Source organism: Alexandromys fortis, unplaced genomic scaffold (assembly GCF_014885135.2).
Source record: "Alexandromys fortis isolate MF-2015 unplaced genomic scaffold, M_Fortis_MF-2015_v1.1 scaffold_59, whole genome shotgun sequence".
In the NCBI taxonomy this organism is placed as follows: Eukaryota; Metazoa; Chordata; class Mammalia; order Rodentia; family Cricetidae; genus Alexandromys; species Alexandromys fortis.
The window spans coordinates 4663796-4683335 of NW_026067943.1; the positions used below are offsets into that span (position 1 = coordinate 4663796).

Below are 19540 nucleotides of genomic sequence, written 5' to 3' on the forward strand. Positions count from 1 at the left end.
CCCCCCCCCCCCGCCCCCCAGCTCCTGTCCTATCTTCAGTATTCAAACAGAAGAAGTAGTTTTGGGTTTATTTTGGTATGTCTCACGACAGCACTGCTATTCAGTTTCACAGAGGCTGCGTCTCTCAGTAAGACATCGCTACAACCGAAGTCACTTTTATTAAAATCAGGCACAGAATTGGACAAGATCCTTTAGTTTCTCTGTTGTTTGGATCCACAGTGTCAACAAGGTTTTAACTGACAGTTTAGTTCTGCCCCACAGTGTGCAAGCACGGAGCAGTGAAGCCTCTCATTGGCCAAAGGAGTCCTGTAAAGAAAACAGCTTGGTTTTCCTAAAATCCCCCGTCCCCACTCATATTCAACCTGACATCGACAGAAATTCCGGCATCCAGAGGCTAAGGCGGCAGGGTCAACCTGTACTACACAGCAATGCACTGTCTGGGTGTGGCTCAGTGAGAACATGTGCCCAGCATGAATGAGGCCCTGGTGCGGTGGTACAAACCTGCTATGTCTTAGTACACGAGAGATAGAGACACAAGGATCAAGAGTTTGAGGTCATCCTTAGCTACATAGTAGTTTGAGGCTGGCCAGGGTTATATAATGCCCTGTTTAAATAAAAATATACAAATACTGATAGAATATAGAACACTGATAGAACCCTACTTATCTTTCCTGGGTTTCAACAACACACCAGCTCAGAAACAGTCCAGAATCCACTCCCTTACACCATTTATTATAAAGCAAATCCCAAGCATCATATTATTTTAATCCACAAATATTTTGGCATGTCTTTCTGAAGGAACAAGATATAAAAAAAAGCAAACCCAAATAACACCATTATCACAACTAAAAGCATTAAGTGTTCCTTCCAGAAAGTCCCCGTTCAAGAATCTGTAAGTCTCACTCAAGGTTGATCACGGCAAGGAGCAGCCAGCAACAGGCACAGCACAAATTGAGAGCCTGATTCACCCGAGCAAACAAAAGCACCTCCATGTCAGCTTTGCCAGGACACACCAGCAGGAGCACAGAATAAATGGCTACCTTAGTTAGAAATACAAGGCTACCCACTGAGTTGTAGGAGATCTTTTCTGCAGCTGACTTAGTGTTTAGTGCTGCTGAAACCCGGCCAGATCTTTCCACAGACTCAGGAAGGCAATGCCATATCCTGGGAACAAATATTCCAATGGGCATGCACGGGGCTGTGGGACTCTAAGACATGTGGCCACACCAGCTCAGGCAGTCTCACATCCAAGGAGCGGGTACAGGGTGAAAGATCACTTGGTTTGGGAGCCACTGTCCCATTTCCATGGACATGAGTGTCTTGTCTCCCTTTCCAGCTCAGGAGGCAAGATGGCCAAAGCCCACTTTCATATGCTGAGCAGCCAGCACAAGACAGACGCTTAACACATGGGTCTCTAACAAAGGTGATGATGCCAAGTGCTGGAAAGGGGGAGGAGGAAGAGTTCCCACACCCTACTCATCAACAGAGCCACTTTATTTGACAAAAGTGCTGGGGATAAAAGACGAAGGAGCAGGGGCCAGGACTACAACGCGGTGGGAAAGGGCTTGTATAGGATGTGACACCCAATACCCCCTACACACAGACAGACCCTGCAGGCTCACAACTAAAGCTGAGAAAACTCCCAGAGAGCAGAGGGAAAAGACCACAAGGCTAACACATGGGAGACAAAAGAAAAAGCAACCCCTGGCCTAGGAACCCAGCATCTGGATAAAGGACACTGAGGAAAAAGAGAACTGAGAAAACAAATGGGGAATGAGAGACTATTCTGGGTTTCCCCACTGAGAATGGCCAGGAGAAGAGATCAGAACAATCACAACAATGCATCACTAGCCTCCAGAGCCCCAGAGGAGGACCACAGCATCACTAGCCTCCAGAGCCCCAGAGGAGGAAGACCACAGCATCACTAGCCTCCAGAGCCCCAGAGGAGGACCACAGCATCACTAGCCTCCAGAGCCCCAGAGGAGGAAGACCACAGCATCACTAGCCTCCAGAGCCCCAGAGGAGGACCACAGCATCACTAGCCTTCAGAGCCCCAGAGGAGGACCACAGCATCACTAGCCTCCAGAGCCACAGAGGAGGAGGAGGACCACAAGCTTCCATGGAGAACACACACGATGGATTAAGGAGCAGCATGGCTTTGAACTTCAACAGTAGTCTGGAAAGTGAGAGAATAATTGCAGTAATTATTTCAAAATTCTGTTTCTCCCTCCCTTCTCTATTTTGCTCAGAGATAGGGTCTTGCTATGCAGACCTTGAACTGTGAGTTCCTGGGTGCTGGAATTATGGGTGGGCACCACCAGAACCAGTGACCAGTCTGAAGGGAAATTATTTTTATTCTCTACCTGGCCTAAATGCTAACTATGTGTAAAGATAGAGAAAAAAGGTTTCAAACACAGTCTCCAAGTTCATTCTTTTCCAGGAGCCTGCTCATCAAAAGGAGTCTGTGCACGGAGAGAGTGAAAGGCGCAGACCAAAGGGACCAGACAGAGATCCGCAGGGCAGCCGAGGAGGAAGAGCATACCACGTGCCTCCCCTGAGCGTCAAACCTTCAGTAGTGACTTAGCCCAAACTGCAAGTATGAGAGCAGTTCTGAGACAGGAGGGAGGACGCGAGTGGGTGCGCCTGACAGGAAGGAGGACATAGCTGGGTGGTCCAAGTACTGCCTTCAGATCACCCACGGGAGATGGCACCTAAAGCAGAAGGGCAGAGGACCGGCAACATAAATCCACTGCTTCCCTCACGGTGTCGGTGAGGGGTGCTGGGGAGGGAGCTCCCTGCACCGCAGCTTTGGCAGTGCTGCTTCCCAGTATGACTTCGCTATGGAAATATGAGGGCAAACCCCACACAGGAGCTGTCGGCGGGCGGGACTGAGGAGAGGCGCCTCAGACAGTGAGCCAGCAGATGTCCAGGTCACACTGCAGTCACAGCTGTGTCTATGGCACTGCAGTGTCCAGGGGGGATGGGAGGCCTGCACCAGAACCACCAGTCACCAGGGGAGGTGCATGCACATTCAACCACCAGCACTGAAGCCACTCTGGCCAGCGGGTACACAGCAGGTATACCATAGGCGCCTATTTCCAAAGCTCTTACCAGCAGTAAAGAGGCCTTTGGTGCTCTGCCTGATGCTTGAAGGTCTGACGATTGATGAGACCCCTGCAAAACACAGAAACAAAAAGGATACCAAGAGAAGCCCAGACAGATGGCTGTCATGGCAGCAGTCTTCAAGGATCTAAAACTAGACATTTGCAGCTATTCAACAGAACTAGTGGAGGAGTGACTGAGGAGGTGTTACAACAGCTGGGCACTGCGGAGCCAGCTGGGGTCAGGCCCAGCTGCGTGACCCCTGGCAAAGGCTGCGGGGCAACTGGGACACCTTAAAACAAGAGGCACGCCAGGAGATCCTCAAAGGTCATCTTAGGAATTTAAAGCTGCTTGTGTCTTCTAGTTCTGCGTTCCAAGATGCAGAAGAGTTAAAGAAAAGTTTCTTTTTTATCTAGGGGAAAAGTGTCCAGTGTAAGAGTAAATAAAGAGAATACGCTAAGACACAGGGTCCAAGTCTTCCATCGCCTCAGGACAGCAGCAACCCAGTGACGGCCTGTCCTGGCCACACAAGAGCGAGCACGTGGACACACTTAGAAACCTGGTGCAGGTTCCTGAGAGAGGGACAGAGGAGCCAGTCTCGGGTTAGCTGTGAGTCGCCCTCCAAATTCCTACTGTAAACCGCATTTCCAATCAATAAATGTTTACTGAGGGAGAGCAGGAAAAAGGACTCGTTTGAGACATGGGTCATTTTCAGTTTCATAATTACATCTTTCCTGCTGTCCTTTGCTACCCTAGGGAGAAGTGGATCTCTCGAGAAAAGGGTGAGAGTTTTCTGTTGTCTTTAGAGACAGAGCCTCACCTTGCTACAGCCTAGGTTGGTCCTGAACTACTGGCGAGCACTGAAATCACAGGTCAGCCCCACCACCCAGATCTGAATATTCTGATGAGCATTAAGAAGGGACCTAATTAGGAGAAACAGAGCCTGACAGCCCTCAGGGCGGTTGACAGAACCTGGTGCCAGTCAGAGAGAAGCTGCAGATGCCATCGGTCTCTTTCCTTCTCACACCACAGGGACAGACACATCTTTCAGACAAGTTACGTTCCTGAAACCTAAAGAATTGCACTTCAATCACTGAAGTGCTTTAGAGCCCAGGATCCTGCAAACCCCCAACTGTTCATGTTTTTCCTCTCCCCAGATGCACGCTCTCTCTTGATCTCCTTAGGCTAGGAGGAAGGAACAATGAATGCATCAGAAGGGCAGAGGCGGCTTTCCCCACAGCCAGCCCCTGCCTACCACCGTCCTCGTGGACACACCTAGCCGCACCACATCGGCACAGTCGGGGTCTTGAGCCACTTGCAGTAAGGTCTCCTCCACATCCCTGTTTCTCCCAGGAGGGTCCATGATGTGATTGATGTGCTGCTGTAAGGTTCTGGGCAATGTCATTAGCTGGGTGAACTGTCCTTCTGGGCTTTTATCTATCTGGGAAAAAGAGAGAGAGATGACGTCTTTGCAAATGCTCTGAAGTCTAGACACTGTCAGACACATGGCTTCTATTTAAGAATCCCGCAAACAAGAGTCTCGTGCTGTACAGGACTCCCATGCACACATCTGTATCAAATAAGGTTTTCCTTCCTCTAACGTAAGCGCCACCCCTCCCCGGGTGGTGGAAGAAACTGAGTATTTACATGGTCAGGATTACAGGTCCCTTTAAAAAGGACAGCCCTGGTTTTAGAATATCCCACTTCTTTGTGAGAAAAGAAGCCTCTTAAACATCTTTCAAAAAATTATTTTATTTTATGCATTGGTGTTTTGATTGCACATATGTCTGTGCACCACGCGTGCGCCTAGTTCCTGAAGAGCCCAGAACTGGGTGTCAGATCCCTCAGAATCAGAGTTACAGACAGATTTGAGCCACCACGGAGGTACTGGGAATTAAATCCAGGGTCTCTGCGAGAACAGCTCTTAACCACGAAGCCATCTCTCCAGCTCCAAGAGAAACCTCTTTGGAGGAAGGATCAGTTTCTGACTTGAAGTTTATCATGTTTGACTTGTCTTAAATCAGCAGCTACGGGAGGTGGGCTGCAGCTAACAAGTCCAGATCAAACGCAGGGCTCAGCGTTTCCTCCTCACTCTGAATGCTGTGAGGGGTGGTGAGTACGAGACCCTGGGGTCTGAATTCGTGCCCCTGCTCGGGCTGGGCGCGTCTCCCCAGTGCTGTACTTCACAAATGGCTGCAGGGACACACTGATGACAAAGCCTGCCTCCCTCTGCGCCCTCCAGAACACAGAAGGTAAGTGGTTAACTTAGTTGTCATGACTTGTTACAAATGACTGAGCCACCCAGCTGGTTCTGCTCTAATGTAGTCTAAATACATTAAGCTGTTCTAGGACAAAGACAGATATAAAACTATGTATTGCCTGGGGACCGGTGAATCAAAAGTTAGCCCCACTGCTGAGACCAGACCAGTTCCCTAATACACTGTATTCTGTCTCATAGAATTAAAAATAAACAACATGAAAGCTACACGTGAACGCAGCTGCCTGCTCCATGCAGAAGCAGCACCACCTCCAGCACCGAGGAAAAGAACAGCTTCAGGGGCAGCCAGGTGACCTGAGCCCCACCCCCAGGATCCATGTCAAGGTAGGAGAGAATCAACTCCACAAAGTCATGTGGGGGCCACACTCACATGGCCATCCTGGTCTACACAGTGAGTTCCAGGCCAGCTACAGTGAGTTCCAGGCCAGCTAGGACCCAGTGAGACCCTGTCCCAAACAATAGCATCAAACAAAAAAGATGAAGGCCGGGGCTGGAGAGATGGCTCAGTGGTTAAGAGCATTGCCTGCTCTTCCAAAGGTTCTGAGTTCAATTCCCAGTAACCACATGGTGGCTCACAACCATCTGTAATGAGGTCTGGTGCCCTCTTCTGGCCTGTAGACATACATACAGATAGACTATTGCATACATAATAAATAAATTTAAAAAAAAAGATGAAGGCATTCATCTGACTTGCTGTGTGTGTAGGTTGGTCGGAGGTAAAGACCTGGCGTATTCCCTGAGTTGGAAGAACCCTGAGGCCCTTCAGCTCCCAGCAGCCTCAGAGCCGGAGCCCTCAGGTGCAGAAGCACCTGATCCGAGATTGGCACTAGGAGTGCCATGAGCAAACTCCACGGAGGGACGTCAGAGCTGCCACTCTTTCCCCCTGGCCAGAGCAGTGAGAAAAAGTAAAATCACACTTCTGGAAGGAGAGACGGGTGCTGTCTGTACACACAGAAAATGTGGGGTATGGTGGCCATTTTGTGTTCCTTGATTAATTTACAGTGCTCGGCTACTTGGTCAAACACCACCCAGGATGTTAAAGAGAAGGCATTTTTAAGATTCAATTAACATTTAGATCAGGTGAGTATAAATACTGCTGATCACTCCCCATCATAGTAGGGCAGGCTCCTCTGTCAGCTGAAGGCTACAAGAGAAATGCCCAAGGTCCCTTGAAGCAGGTAGTCTGCCTCTAGACTCAAGGCTGCGGCGCCAACTCTTCCCTGGGTCTCCAGCCCACTTAGTCTGCTCTACTGATCGGAAATCTGCTGGCCCCCAGATTCTCGACTATTAAGCTGGTCTCTTTCCTACCCCACCCCCACCACCCTAACAGTGCCATCTCTCTAGAAGGCCCCAGGAAAGAAAAAGTGTTGATGGCCTCTGTCAGGTCCCCAGGAAGTCTGGCCTTTACAAGAACTAAATGAATCCTAGTGGGTTACAGCGCATGATTGAAAACCCGAGCAAACAGAAATCCTGAGGGCTCTCAGCACCAGCTGTGGTGTTATCTGAGGGGCGCTCAGGAGAGTCATGGCTGTGACTGACAGGGACCAATGGACTGTTCTCCATTCCTGCTGGAAGAAGGATAAGAATCAGTTCACAATTACTTTCAAAGAAACAAGTTATACCTTGGGGTTTGCCTCAGGGATGGACTCATGTTTACAACCCTCCTGATGAGACATTTGAAGGAAGCCAGAAACCTGGATATTCTGTATGTTACATCTGTCTACAACACCAAAGGCAGAATGTCCCTCCCTTCTTTTTCTTTTAAAAAAATTACATTTCTTTATTTATGGGTATGGGCAAACATGCCACGTTGGGTATGCAGGGGCCAGAGATAACTGGTGGAGTTAGGCTTGGAAGAGATCTTTACTCTCGGAGCCATCTTGCCAGCCCAGTCAATTAAATGGCATTAATGTCACCTGGTAAGCAACATGGTGACAGAATAGTGACAAATGGTCTAATGAATTCATACACAGCTCTCAAAAGACCTGGCTCTACCTTAACTCCTGGGCGTGACCTAAAAGGGGTCTAAGTAAATACGCCACAGGAGCCTCTGGCTCAGCTGTCTTATTGCAGCACTATCCCTAACAGCCAGGAAACAGAACCAGGTTTGTTGTTCACAGAAGAATGGATGGAGAGAGTACGGTGCAGGGCTGGGGTTTAAGCTCTAGCCCTCTATAAACGGGGCACGGTGGCACATGCCTGAATTCTGACACTCAGGAGAATTGGGAACTTAGGGTCATCCTTGGTTACATAGGGAGTTGAAGTAAACAGCATGGGCTACCACCGACTGTCCAAAATAATTCAAAAGAAAAGAAAACGTGGCACAGATATACAATGGAACTGTAAAGAAAAATGAAACCATGGTAACTGTAGGAAAATGGACAGGGCTGGACATAAGGGAAATAAGGCAGCCTCATTAGACAAGAGGGCATCGTCAGGAAGAGGAAGTAGGGAGGGTAATGTATTGCATTCAATCAAAAGCAGAATGGTGACTGACCGAGTGACAAAAGAGAAGAGGCCAGAGTGGCCAGGGCACTCAGAGGGTTGAGATGTGAAGAGAACAAGTCTAAGGACGGACATGCATGAAAATATCAATGGACACGTTCCTTTCGTTAGTGTAAACAAATCAGTAACAGGAAAAAAAGATAGTTCTTGCCACCAGCCTCATGAACTGGCCTGTAACTCTGGCTTCTTGGGGGGCTAAGGTAGAAGATTGCCAGGTTCAAGGCTTCCCGATGGTGGAGTGAGTTCAAAACCACCCAGAGCGACTTGGAAAGACCCTGCCTCAAGAAGTCCCAAGAAGTCCCAAAAAGGCTGGATGTGGTTCAGTGGCAGACTACTTGTCTAGGATGTGTGAGGCACAGGTTCAGTCACTACCATCCCAGGAAACATCAGTAAACAATGAACGAATGAAGGAATCCCAGCTCTTCCTCTGGTCGTGTAGGCGTCAGGGCGCACAGCTCACCTCTAGTCGGCCCTGCTGCATTTTGTACACCACCTGGGGGTCCTCCTGTAAAATGTTCCCATAGAGCTCTCGGAAATGGGCTACGTTGGGCTTCACGATGTTCAAGACTTTTGCTTTTTCCTCGCCAATCACCATGCGAAAGTCACCTAGTCAAAAGAACCAGAAAAGTCAATCTTCAAGAAGAATTCCCGTCCTGATCCACGAACGACTGGGGCTCACTGGACATCATGGCAGGATCCCTCAGCAGAACACCTTCTTTTGAAAAATGGCCATCACGGTACACAAGGAATTTGAGAGTTTGGGGGAAAAGAGCGTCTGAAGTCAGAGTCCTGTATATCAGCTGCCGTCCAGTGATCCTCTCACATGGGGTCACCGGCCTGGCCATCAAAGCTTGTTTTTCCACTAAGGAATCCTTTGCGCTGGCAAACATGGAAACCCCGCCTGTGGCCAGTTGTGGACTTTAGGTTCCCAGCACCCTAGATCTGACACCATCTCTGGCCTCTGAGAGAACTGCATGAACACAGAAGACACACATGCAGGCAAAACAACTCCTTCACAGAAAACACATCTTTAAAAATTTTAAGTGGAAAGAAATGAAGGATGCAATATTTGCAACAGGATGAATTTTGGGCAAAAAAAAAAATTACTCTGAAGGAGAAAGAGTAACTCCTACTTTCTTTACTTTTGACTTTTTGAGTCAAGGCCTCAAATAAGCCCGGGCTGGCCTAGAACTTGTTATGTAGCCCCGAGCTGGCCTTCAACTCTTGACCCTCCTGGTCTGCTAGGGGTTCTAGGCACATGCCACCATACCCACTGCCACAGCTTCTGAAGCTAACGAGAAGTGACTCCTCTGCCACTGAGGATGATGGGGCAGCCATAGAGGGAAGGGCAGTAAAACGGACCATCTGGGTGAACGCAAGAGGCTGGTGGGGTGGGGGTATGCGCCTCAGGGGTAGAGCATAATCCTGGTTGGCACAAGGCTCTGGGCTGCATCCTGGTGCTGCCAGGACAGAACAGTAGGGCTTCCAGGTGAAGTGCCATGACAGGGATGCGCTGAAGCCCACGTGGGGCAGACAGATGCCACATTTGCTAAGGAGGCCCCTCGGGAGTAGGATGGGAGAGAACCTGTCACTCAAAAGGTCACTTCTGGGGTTAATGAGAGCATTGTGACAATTATATCAGAACCTATATTACCTTTGCCAATTCCTTTTCTTGGGGGAAGAAGGATTCTAAGAGGCTATGGCCTGCATAGCGGAATTTTCTTGAGTAAACTGTTGGCTTGTTGGGAAAAAGTAAAAATGCAAAACTGTCTGCAATAGACAGAGTGCGGTGTGACCCCTACCAGGCTGTAGTCTTTACTGTGAGGAAAAAGGATCAAAACTATCTGAGCATGGCCTTTGGAGTGACCAAGACTAGGCTGGGTCTTCATGGTGGAGTCTCCAAGACTGTATACCGGTGGCCTCATAGTAGATACTATTGGTAGGGAAAGGACGGTGGGTAGACAAAGTCCTTAGTCTAAAGTCACAGCTACTGGTTACTTTTGCCTTTTTAAACTAACCACAGGACCAATGTCATTTCAGTACAATGAATATTTGGGTGCTACCAAGTATCAGAAGCCACACTGAGCCCTGCAGAGACACACAGACTCTACTCCATGCAGCAAGCAACATGCACAGGTTTCCGTGCAGGTTGTGTCTAAGGACTGCAGCTCAGACTGGATCTGCCGTGGCAAAAATAAAACGCCCACTTTCCAAAGTTTCTGAGCTCACACGCCAGACAATTCATCCATTAAAGGTACACGAAGCAAATGTTTTTAATATGTCTCGGCATAATGCAACCATCACAACAAACACCCCACAAAAACCCCACGCCATTAATAACCACCCACCATCTCCTGTCGCCCCTAAGCAAGCCTCAGGCAGAGGCTGGCTGTCTCCACAGCTTTCCCTTACCGGCTACCCAGCTCAGACCAGCCTGGAACTCATGATCCCCCTGCCTTGGCCTGTCAACTTCTGGGGTTCCATTTGTGCCCCTCCATTCCTGGCTCCTCCCCCCTTTAGGAACAAACCCAGGATTTATGCACGCTAGGCAACTGCTATCCTACTGAGCTGCATTCTCAGTCCTTCTGGCTCACATGGAACCACTGCCTGTGGTCTTACACAAACTTCAGCAAAATGTTTCATGATACAAGTTGTCCGTACCATGGGTCAGTCCTTAATGCCTGTTTATGGTGCTAACTCTATTGTGAAGACGTACCAATTTTATCTACCCATTTTAGTCGATGGATGTTGGGGGTTATCTCAACTTTTAGACTATTCATTATGAAGCATGTTGTGACATTCAGAGAAATTTTCAGCTAAGCGTGTTTTTATTTATCTTGAGTTACACACTTGGGAGTAGACTCGGGGTCCTTTAACACACTCAGTATTCTGGAGAAGTGCACTCTGTGCCATTTTACACTCCCATCGGCAACCAAGAAGGTGCCAGTTTCCACTCATTAGCACTCATTCTTGCCTCCTTTTTCTTCCTGCCCCCTTTACCCCCTTCTCTTTCTTGAGACAGGGTTTCTCTCTGTAACAGCCTTGGCTGTCCCTGACCTTGCTCTGTAGGCTCTGGAAACCAGGCTGACCTTGAACTCACAGAGATCCATCCGCCTCTGCCTCTCAGTGCTGGGATTAAAGGCCTATGCCACCACTGCCTGCTTTTAAACTGTGTAGCCTTCCAGGACAGGCTCCAAAACCACAGAGAAACCCTGTCTCGAAAAACCAAAAACAAACAAACAAACAACAACAACAACAAAAAAACTGTGTAGCCCAGGCTGGCCTTGAACTTGTGATCTTCCTGTCTCCTGCCTCTTTCAGCAAATCCTACTGGCATGTGCCCCCACAACCCATAACTGGCAGCCTCCTTTCAATTGCACTTCTTAAGGTTGAAGGCAGTGCCTGGCTCTGCTGGTCCCTCATGGTGATGGCTGACCACCCATGGGCCTGCTGAAACTTCACACTTCTTCCCCAAGGACATGCCCATTCTGAGACTTGGCCTGCTTTTAATTTGGCTTATTTTTTGCTGGAATTTTAAAGACACTGGTCTGTTTTCAAAAACGTGATTTTTGAAACAGCGTCCAATTTCATTTGTCTTTTCACCTCTTGGGATGATACTATTATTTACAGTGCATTAAATTTCTTAATATGGTTCCTTTTTTTGTGACAAACTCTCATCATATATCTTGGTTGGCCTGGAACTCACTCTGTAGACCAGGCTGATCTCAAACTCTAAGGGACCCCACCTGCGTCTGCCTCCTGAGTGTTGGGATTAAGGGTATAATTATTTTTGTTTGTTTTTCTTTTTTGCTATTTCAGCTCTTGGTGTAATCTCAGAAACCATTTCGTAATCCCAAATTTAAGAGTTTTACCTTGTACATTAATTCTTAGGTCAAAGATCCAGTTTGAATTAATTTTGTATACAGTGTGACTTAGGGACCCAATTTCATTCTTCTACAAGTGGACACAGGTTTATTTTAACAGAAATAACTAAAGCAGTGTTTCAGGAGGTGGCCCAAATGCCACTCTGGAAGGTTTTTCCTCAGCTGCAGAAAAGACATTACCCTGGCTGACATGAGAAACGAGCAGGGAACGCTGAGGGGATGCCGACAGGCATGTTTCCCCTTCACACTTCAGACAAACGCAACACAGCTGAGCACAGCAGGAACAAAGACCCAGGCTCCTCTACAGTTCAGGCCAACTCACCACAAAATGGCTTCTGTCCATCCTCAGACACTGACTGAGCACCTGCTGTGCTGGCAGACACACAAGGGTCCAGCATTTGCAGAGTGGGCATGAGACCTGGGTTCAGATCCCATTAGCACACACACACACACACACACACACACACACACACACACACACACACACACACGACAAAAAGGCTGTTTTTTTTTTTTATCTCATCCTAGTTGTTGGAATGAAGGCTAAAGATAAAAAATTAAGACCCACGCCCAGGTCTGATCAGAAAGTGGGGAGATGCTGGGGGTGCTGGCACAGGTGAGAGACCTGTACCCAGGCTGGGGGTGCTGGGCAACCAGAGTAAGAGAATTCAGAAAAGAGGAAAGGCAGGGTAAGTCACCAGCCAGATGTAGAAGAAGCCAGATCAGAATGCCTCACTGATAAAAGGTACCAAGCCACGTGACTAACATAGACAAGAATTATGGGTTAATTTAAGTTGTAAGAGCTAGTTAATAATAAGCCTGAGCTAATAGGTCAAACAGTTTATAATTGTTTTATTATTACTGAATTGGCTGTGGGACAAGGCAGGCCAGAAACTCCATTTATGAAACTAGTCCTTTTAATATTTTAAGCATACATAAGAAAGTTCAAGGTGATCCCACCATTCATGAGAACTCTTCTGTCACTTCTCAGACAACTTAAGGCCAGGTGGCTCTCTCTACCTGCTCCTTCCTTACCTGCCATTTACATGAATGTTGCCAGCAAAGTGGTCATCAGTTTTACATAAAACGTACAAGCTTATTTCTATTCCTGCCAATACTGGCAGAACTTGCCCTTGCCAGTAAGTACTGGCAGAAACCTGTGCAACCACAGATAGGTCGTCCCCTGCCCCCACCCCCCACTTCCTGAAAAACATTAAATTTCACAGCTTTCAACTTGGAAGACTATAAAATAGAGCAATATAAATGCTGGAACAATCTAACAATCTGAAATCTTGAGAGATTTGGGTATTTGCCCAGAGGATAGAATCTGAGCAACTCAAGAACACTGGGTTCTCAAAATGAGCCCTGAAGAGCTAGGAGGAAGTAGAGCCTTTCACCACACTGCCCGAGGGGATCCATGGTGAGGTTTTCATGGACAGCTGGATCCTTTACTTCCAAAAGAAAAGCCAGCTGTAGGTGTGTGTGTGGGGGTTGTACAATTAAATCAAAGAGGTAGGCCTTTGGTTGGCGAGGTCCCTGGCAAACGAGGAGCCGGGTCCTGTTCCTGAAGACCCTTCTGAGGAGTGAGAGGGATCATGGCCCCCGGCAGGAGCCAGGAAACAGAGCGAGGGCATTTTGTAAGAGGAGCCGCTGGCCAGCAAGAAAACCTGAACCGGTTTTAGAAGAAAATGGCTGTTCAGGGATGATGGTACCCACCTGTAATCCCAGGAGGTAGAGGCAGGTGGTGCAAAAGTTAAAGGTCATCCTCAGCTGCAAAGCAAGTTCAAGGCCAGCTGGTGTTACAGGAGACCTTGTCTCAAAACAATATATATATATTTATTTATATTTGCAGGGCAGTGGAGACACATGCTTTTAATCCCAGCACTCGGGAGGCAGAAGCAGGCGGATCTCTGTGAGTTCGAGGCCAGCCTGGTCTACAAGAGCTAGTTCCAGGGCAGGCACCAAAGCTACAGAAAAACTTTGTCTTGAAAAAAAATACCCCCCCCCCAAAAAACTAAAATCCTTATATACATACATACATACATACATACATACACACACATTTTAAAAAAGTCAGAACCGGGGTTTAGTTCAGTGTTAGAGTATGTTGTTCAGCATGCAGGAGGCCCTCTCTGTTATTCCCAGGGGCAAAAAAAAAAAAAAAAAAAAAAAAAAAAAAAAGCCCATAGATAGATGAAAATTGCTATATAATTTGATAAATTCAGTCAAGTTTCAACATTTATATATAACTACTCCCAGAACCCACCCAGCATGATGGTGACACTGATTTTATGGGAACAAATGAGTGATTGCAATGTTGTGGGCCAAAGACAGGAGTCCTGCATCAGACACAGTCAGCCAGGCACAGAGGACTTTGGCTCTTTTTCTTCCCAGCAGTTTGGACAAGGAAACTGTGCTAACCAGAGGCTCTCCTACTCAGCGCTCCAGGCCCCTGCATGTGGTGTACGACCAGACCACTCTGCCTCTGCATGCTCACGGGGTGTGTGGGGGTGGGGGTGGGGTGGGAAGGGTGGGATACTGCCAGGTAAAGTGAGAGGCAGCCAAGGCAGAACCAAGCCCATTTCCTTTCTCTCCAGCTGCAATTACAGTTGTGCTGTGATGGACGAGGCTTCAGAAGAGGACTGGAGACAGGCCTCCGGAGCCCCTCTAGGCATTGCATTTCCAGGAAACCTTATCTGCTGGGGCTTCAGAGAATGAGCGCACCACTGCTGTGCAGGCAGGGTTCCTTAAACACCAGGAAACAGGGTATTTATTTAAGAGAGTCATTTTCAAGTCTTTTTTTCTTTTTGTGGTTCTGGGGATTGAACCCAGGCCTTGCGGTGTGAATCAAGCACTCTGCCTCCCTCCAGCTATACTCTTGGCCCTCACGAAAATAATAAATAAATAATTACATTTTCAATTCATGTAGTGTGTGTGTGTGTGTGTGTGTGTAGAAAGAGAGAGAGACAAGGGAACAACTCAACCAGAATTGGTTCTCTCTTCCCACCATGTAGGTCTTATATCATCAAGCTCTGTGGCAGACGCCCTTACCCACTGAGTCATCCACCGGCCACAAAGCCCTTTTTGAAAGCATCAGTTTGTCAATAAGATCTGTGTATGCACGCAGAGCTGGGATGGAACCCGAGCGGAGCACATGCTGGGGCCTCTCTATTGTTCCTGTAAAGGAAAGCTTGCACGGAAGCTTGCTGTGCTCAATAGCTAGGGTGAGGCTCAGGGGTCTGCTCTCTCTGCTACCCTCTTGCCTTCTTGGTGGGGTGGGGTGGGGCAGGGAAGCTTTGCCAAGACTGAGAGACACAGCTGGTTGAAAAAAAACCTAAGTGAGCATTTAGACAAATAACACAAATAAATCAATGAGCAGAAAGAAAAGCCCTTAGTTTACGTCCAGGAAGAAGAGGACTCGAGGACCTGCCACACCGTCCCTGGCACAGTGAAGAGCAGTGTGAAGGGTGTGTGAAGTCGGGGATGGCGTGAGAAGCAGCAGGTTCTGTGCCCACGCTTCCTGCATACAAACCACGCACGAGGCAGAGAGCACGGCCGGCATGAAGACACTCTCCTACTCTTGGGAAACAAACTGGGATGTGCGGCCTCAAGGGGACATGGTAGTGGGACATAGCTCCAAAGAGCGGGTGGGGCGGGGCAGTATGGTGAACACCAGAGACAGAGGTTCTCAAACTGGGACCCCTGGAGGGGCACCAGTCATCCACAAATTGGCTGGAAATACATGTGCTTGGGCCACACCCCAAATATATTAACAGCTGCCTGGGGATGGAGCCAGTACCGTAAACTCTCCAGAAGTCTCCCTGGGGAAGGTCTGGACACACACTGTACAAACCTGAGTAGGAGAGTCCAGCAATCTCTATGAAGAGGTCTTCCTCGGAGAAGCTTTCCGGGAGCATGAGGCAGGCAGTGGTCACCGCGCTCTTCAGGTTCTTATCCAGGGCCGATCTAAGAACCGCATTCTCATTCATCGATACAATCTTCACCTGGAAAAGGCAGACCATTGAGAGGCAGCGCTGCAGGGGCGGGCGTGGCTCAAACGCTGACTGCCCCCTCTGCGGGCCACTGAAAAGCTAAGAACGCAAGCCTAGAGACACAAAGCCATCATGACTCTAAGAAGAAATCACCGAACCTCCTGTCAAATGACAAAGTCAGAGAAATTGTGACAAAGAAAAGATCATGATTTCAAGAAAAACAAAAGAAAAAAAAAAGAAAAACAAGTTAATATTCTTATTAAAATTAGTTTTTATGTTCATGAGTGTTTTGCCTGCATGAAAGTATGTGCAGCATGTGCATGCAGAGGCTAGAACAGGGCATCACATGCCCTGGAACTGGAGTTACAGGTGGTTGTGAGCACTTGCTGCTCTTCCAGAGGACCAGGATTCAGTTCCCAGCACCCACATCAGGTGGCTCACAATTGCCTGTAGCTCCAGCTCCAGGGGACCCGACTCCCTCTTCTGGACTCATGCCAGACCCAAATCTACCCAGAATTGTCACAAAGGCTGAGAATCATACAAGCCCACAGTACCCTGTACGACAATTGCCTGGCTCAATTGAAGGGCCTTTTCCTTCCGATGCAGCAGGAGTTGCTCCCTGACTCCCAAGTGCTCAGTTTAAAGTCTGCACTATGGTTAGCAGGACTTCCCAGTGCCAGCTCTGTGGCTTCCAGCTCCATGGCAACAGGCAAAATCCTCAGCAATAAAATGGTCTCATCAACCAATCCCACAAGTTTGCTGGAAAAAGGGAAGGAGACACTGCACACAGCCTCAGGCGGATGGAGCCTCTCTGGATTTCTTATACACAGAATAACTTTCTCTTATTTTATCTTTTTGGGGGTTTGTTCTTTTGTTTTGGCTTTGGGGGGGGGCTGGCATTAACTACAGTTTATCGTCATGTTCTACTTAGACAGGGTGACGAGAACCCTGAAAATAAGCCAAACCATGCCCATTCCTTCCTTCTCTTTTCTTTTTTAAAGACAGGGTCTCACCATGTAACCTTGGTTGGCTTGTAACTTGCTATGTGGAGCAGGCTGGCCTCAAATTTGGAGATCCTCCTGCCCCTGCCTCTGAGTGCTGGATTAAAGGGATGTACCACTGTGCTCGGTTCTGATTTTAGATATAGTTTTGTTGTGAACTTGTGGTAATACTCCACCCTCTGTCTTGTATGTGGTGAGATTACCCGAGGTTGGAGTATTCCTAACACTCAAGCCTCACGTACGGCAGGTGAGGCAAATCCACTTGATCCAACATCACCCCTTCCACCCTCATGATGAGAACACGACGGGCCCGTAATTAAGCCTTTCAGTTCCAGATGAGTTTAGAATCACTGCATTCACTGAGTAAAAGTAAAGAGTCTAGGACAGCCAAAGGCTGGCGATGAAGCAGCAGCAGAAACAGAGTGAAGCCTACGCTAGACAACCACGTTCTAAGTGTTCGGAGTTTCCCTCATGGATTCAGAGAGGCACTTCTTGTCTCGACAGATGGTTAAAACAAAATGAACAAACAAACAAAAACCCCATTTTTCTCCAGTGCTAACGATGGATCAAGCCCAGGGTCTTCACATGAAAAGCACCTTACCTTCAGCTAGGCTTCCCTGGCCCAATTTTAAGCTTCTAAAATAACTTCCATGCTCATCCCCTAACCTTCCTTTAAACATTTTCATTTAGAGAGTGTGTGCACGTGTGCCCGCACACACATACACGCTCACATGTCACAGTGCGCGTGTGGCTCTCAGAGGACAACCTAAGGGAGTTGGTTCTTTCCTTCCAACATGCAGGTTCCAGGAGTCACATCTGTCTGAGTGGCTACCTCACTGGCCTTATAACCTTGCATTCCACGTGAAGTCATGGATGCAGGAAGGCAACCTCCTCACCTCACTACTGGTGGGGAAACTCCTGATTTGTCCCCGAGGCCTTTTGACAACCACATTCCTATTCTCACCCTCATCTACCAGGTCCTTAACGGTGCCACAACCCCCTTTTGTGTATGTTTCTGTGGCTTTCACAGAAACCCAGTGAAATCAGGAGCTATTTGGGGATGTGAATAGCTAAAAGATGCAAAGAAACGCACAAGTTTGGGCATCTTTTCCTGGTTAAGAAATGCCACTTGTTCTCTAAGAAGCCCTCTACTAGCCTGTCAGAGAGCAGTCTGCTTGCTATTTAAGGTTGAGAGAGGGAAAATGAAAGCACCCTTACTCAAGGGGAAAATGTGTGGATCTGGTTCTCCAACGAAAGGTGAACTAGGACCTCGTCTCCGCAGCTCTGTTATTTGTTGTTCAGAGTGAAAAGCCAGTGAAAGCTTGGGGCCCTGCCAGAGAGGCCTGGGAAAAGAAAAAGTCCTCAGATTTTGTGAATAGCTGTTTGTACCTACTGGGAATGCTCCGACCTGGACCGCACAGACGGCATTAGCAATCTGAACTGCAGGGAGGACGGGCGATGCTTGAAGGGTCTTTTAAAGGGGAGATTTGTGAGTGCTTCCCAAGCCAGGAAAAAGACTCACACGAGGGGCTCCTGTATAACACAGCGATAGGCGGAGACAACTCACAGCCTCCAAAAACCCAGACCCGTGTAGGCCTGTGACTCTCGGCTCCCACCAGAACCTCCCCATCCAAACCTCAGGGGAGGTGGCTGCTCTAAGTGGTCACTGCTTGGAGCCATGAGACTGGCTGGAGCTTGGTCTACCTGCTGGGATTGGGGGCTCTTAGGACAACTGATATGGGGGTCTTATTTTTTATCCCCTCAGCATGCACAGAGGGGAAACTTGGCTGCCTCTGAGTCACTAAATGAATGGTTCAATCTTTGCATTTCAAAGGTGAACTAGGCCAGCTCACAGTAGTGCAGAGCCAGGTCTCCCGACTCCTCGGCCAGGCCTCTCCTATGCCACTGGGATTCAGAATGTAAATCAATAAAACTACAACATGGAGAAAAACCACCTTAGTATGAACATACTGAAAACCCCTCGATTGTATGCTTTATACAGATGGGACTATATGCATATGAATTCTTTCTTAAGAAAGTTGTTATTTTTAGCTATTTTTTTAAAAATTTTTTTAAAAAAATTTTGAGTATCTCACTGGCTAGTCAGAATGCTAGGTAGACAAGGCTGGCCTGGAATCAGAGATCCACCTGTTTCTGCCTCCTGAAAGCTGGGATTAAAAGCTTGTATCACCATGCTTAGCTCCACTAAATACTTCAAATTCCATAATTTTTATATTTTTGGTTGTGAGCCTAGCCTTTAACGGCTGAGCCATCTCTCCAGCCCTCAAATTCCACGATTTTTTACTGAAAAAACATCTGTTGTAGGACTTGGGATACAGCTCTCTGCTGACCTTCTGGGTTCCCTGCCCTGCACTGTGCATGGGTAGACAGGCACGCACACATCTACACCAACGCATACATAGACAGCAAGTGACTCAGAACGTAAAGTTGTTCAGGAAATAAAAATAGGTAGCTTTTAAACCATAAGGCAAGCTGACAGGAAAGTATGAAATACATTTTTTATTTAATTTGTTTTTCTATTTTTGAGATGGGGTTTTATGTGCTTCTGGCTGTCCTGGAATGTATGGCTATCCACCTGCCCTACCTCCTGAGAGTAGGGCTAAAAGCATGCACAACCTTGCTCAATGAACGTGTAATAGAAGGATAATTTACAGCCAACCCTTTCTAGAAAAGTCCTTCTTTTCAAATCCTTTATCTTCCTTTTGAACATTTAGCTTGCTGGTAGGTAAGAAATCCCTTTCCAATTTGCAAGACACA

At 47.8% G+C, this 19540-nt stretch overlaps 1 protein-coding gene across 4 annotated transcripts in view; it reads right to left on the reverse strand.

Annotated features, from left to right (window-relative positions):
• Tamm41 (TAM41 mitochondrial translocator assembly and maintenance homolog) overlaps window positions 1–19540 on the reverse strand; it is a 32946-nt gene that overhangs the window by 3928 nt on the left and 9478 nt on the right. For 2 of the 4 annotated variants that reach the window (XM_050148600.1, XM_050148603.1), the window contains exons 4-7: window positions 15623–15773; window positions 8346–8491; window positions 4378–4543; window positions 3112–3174 (exon numbers count right to left, since the gene is read on the reverse strand). In XM_050148600.1, coding sequence (XP_050004557.1) covers window positions 3112–3174; window positions 4378–4543; window positions 8346–8491; window positions 15623–15773 — 526 coding nt within the window. Of the gene's footprint in view, window positions 1–139; window positions 2177–3111; window positions 3175–4377; window positions 4544–8345; window positions 8492–15622; window positions 15774–19540 lie in introns of those variants that run through there. The other 2 variants (XM_050148602.1, XR_007592928.1) reach the window with 2 other exon arrangements.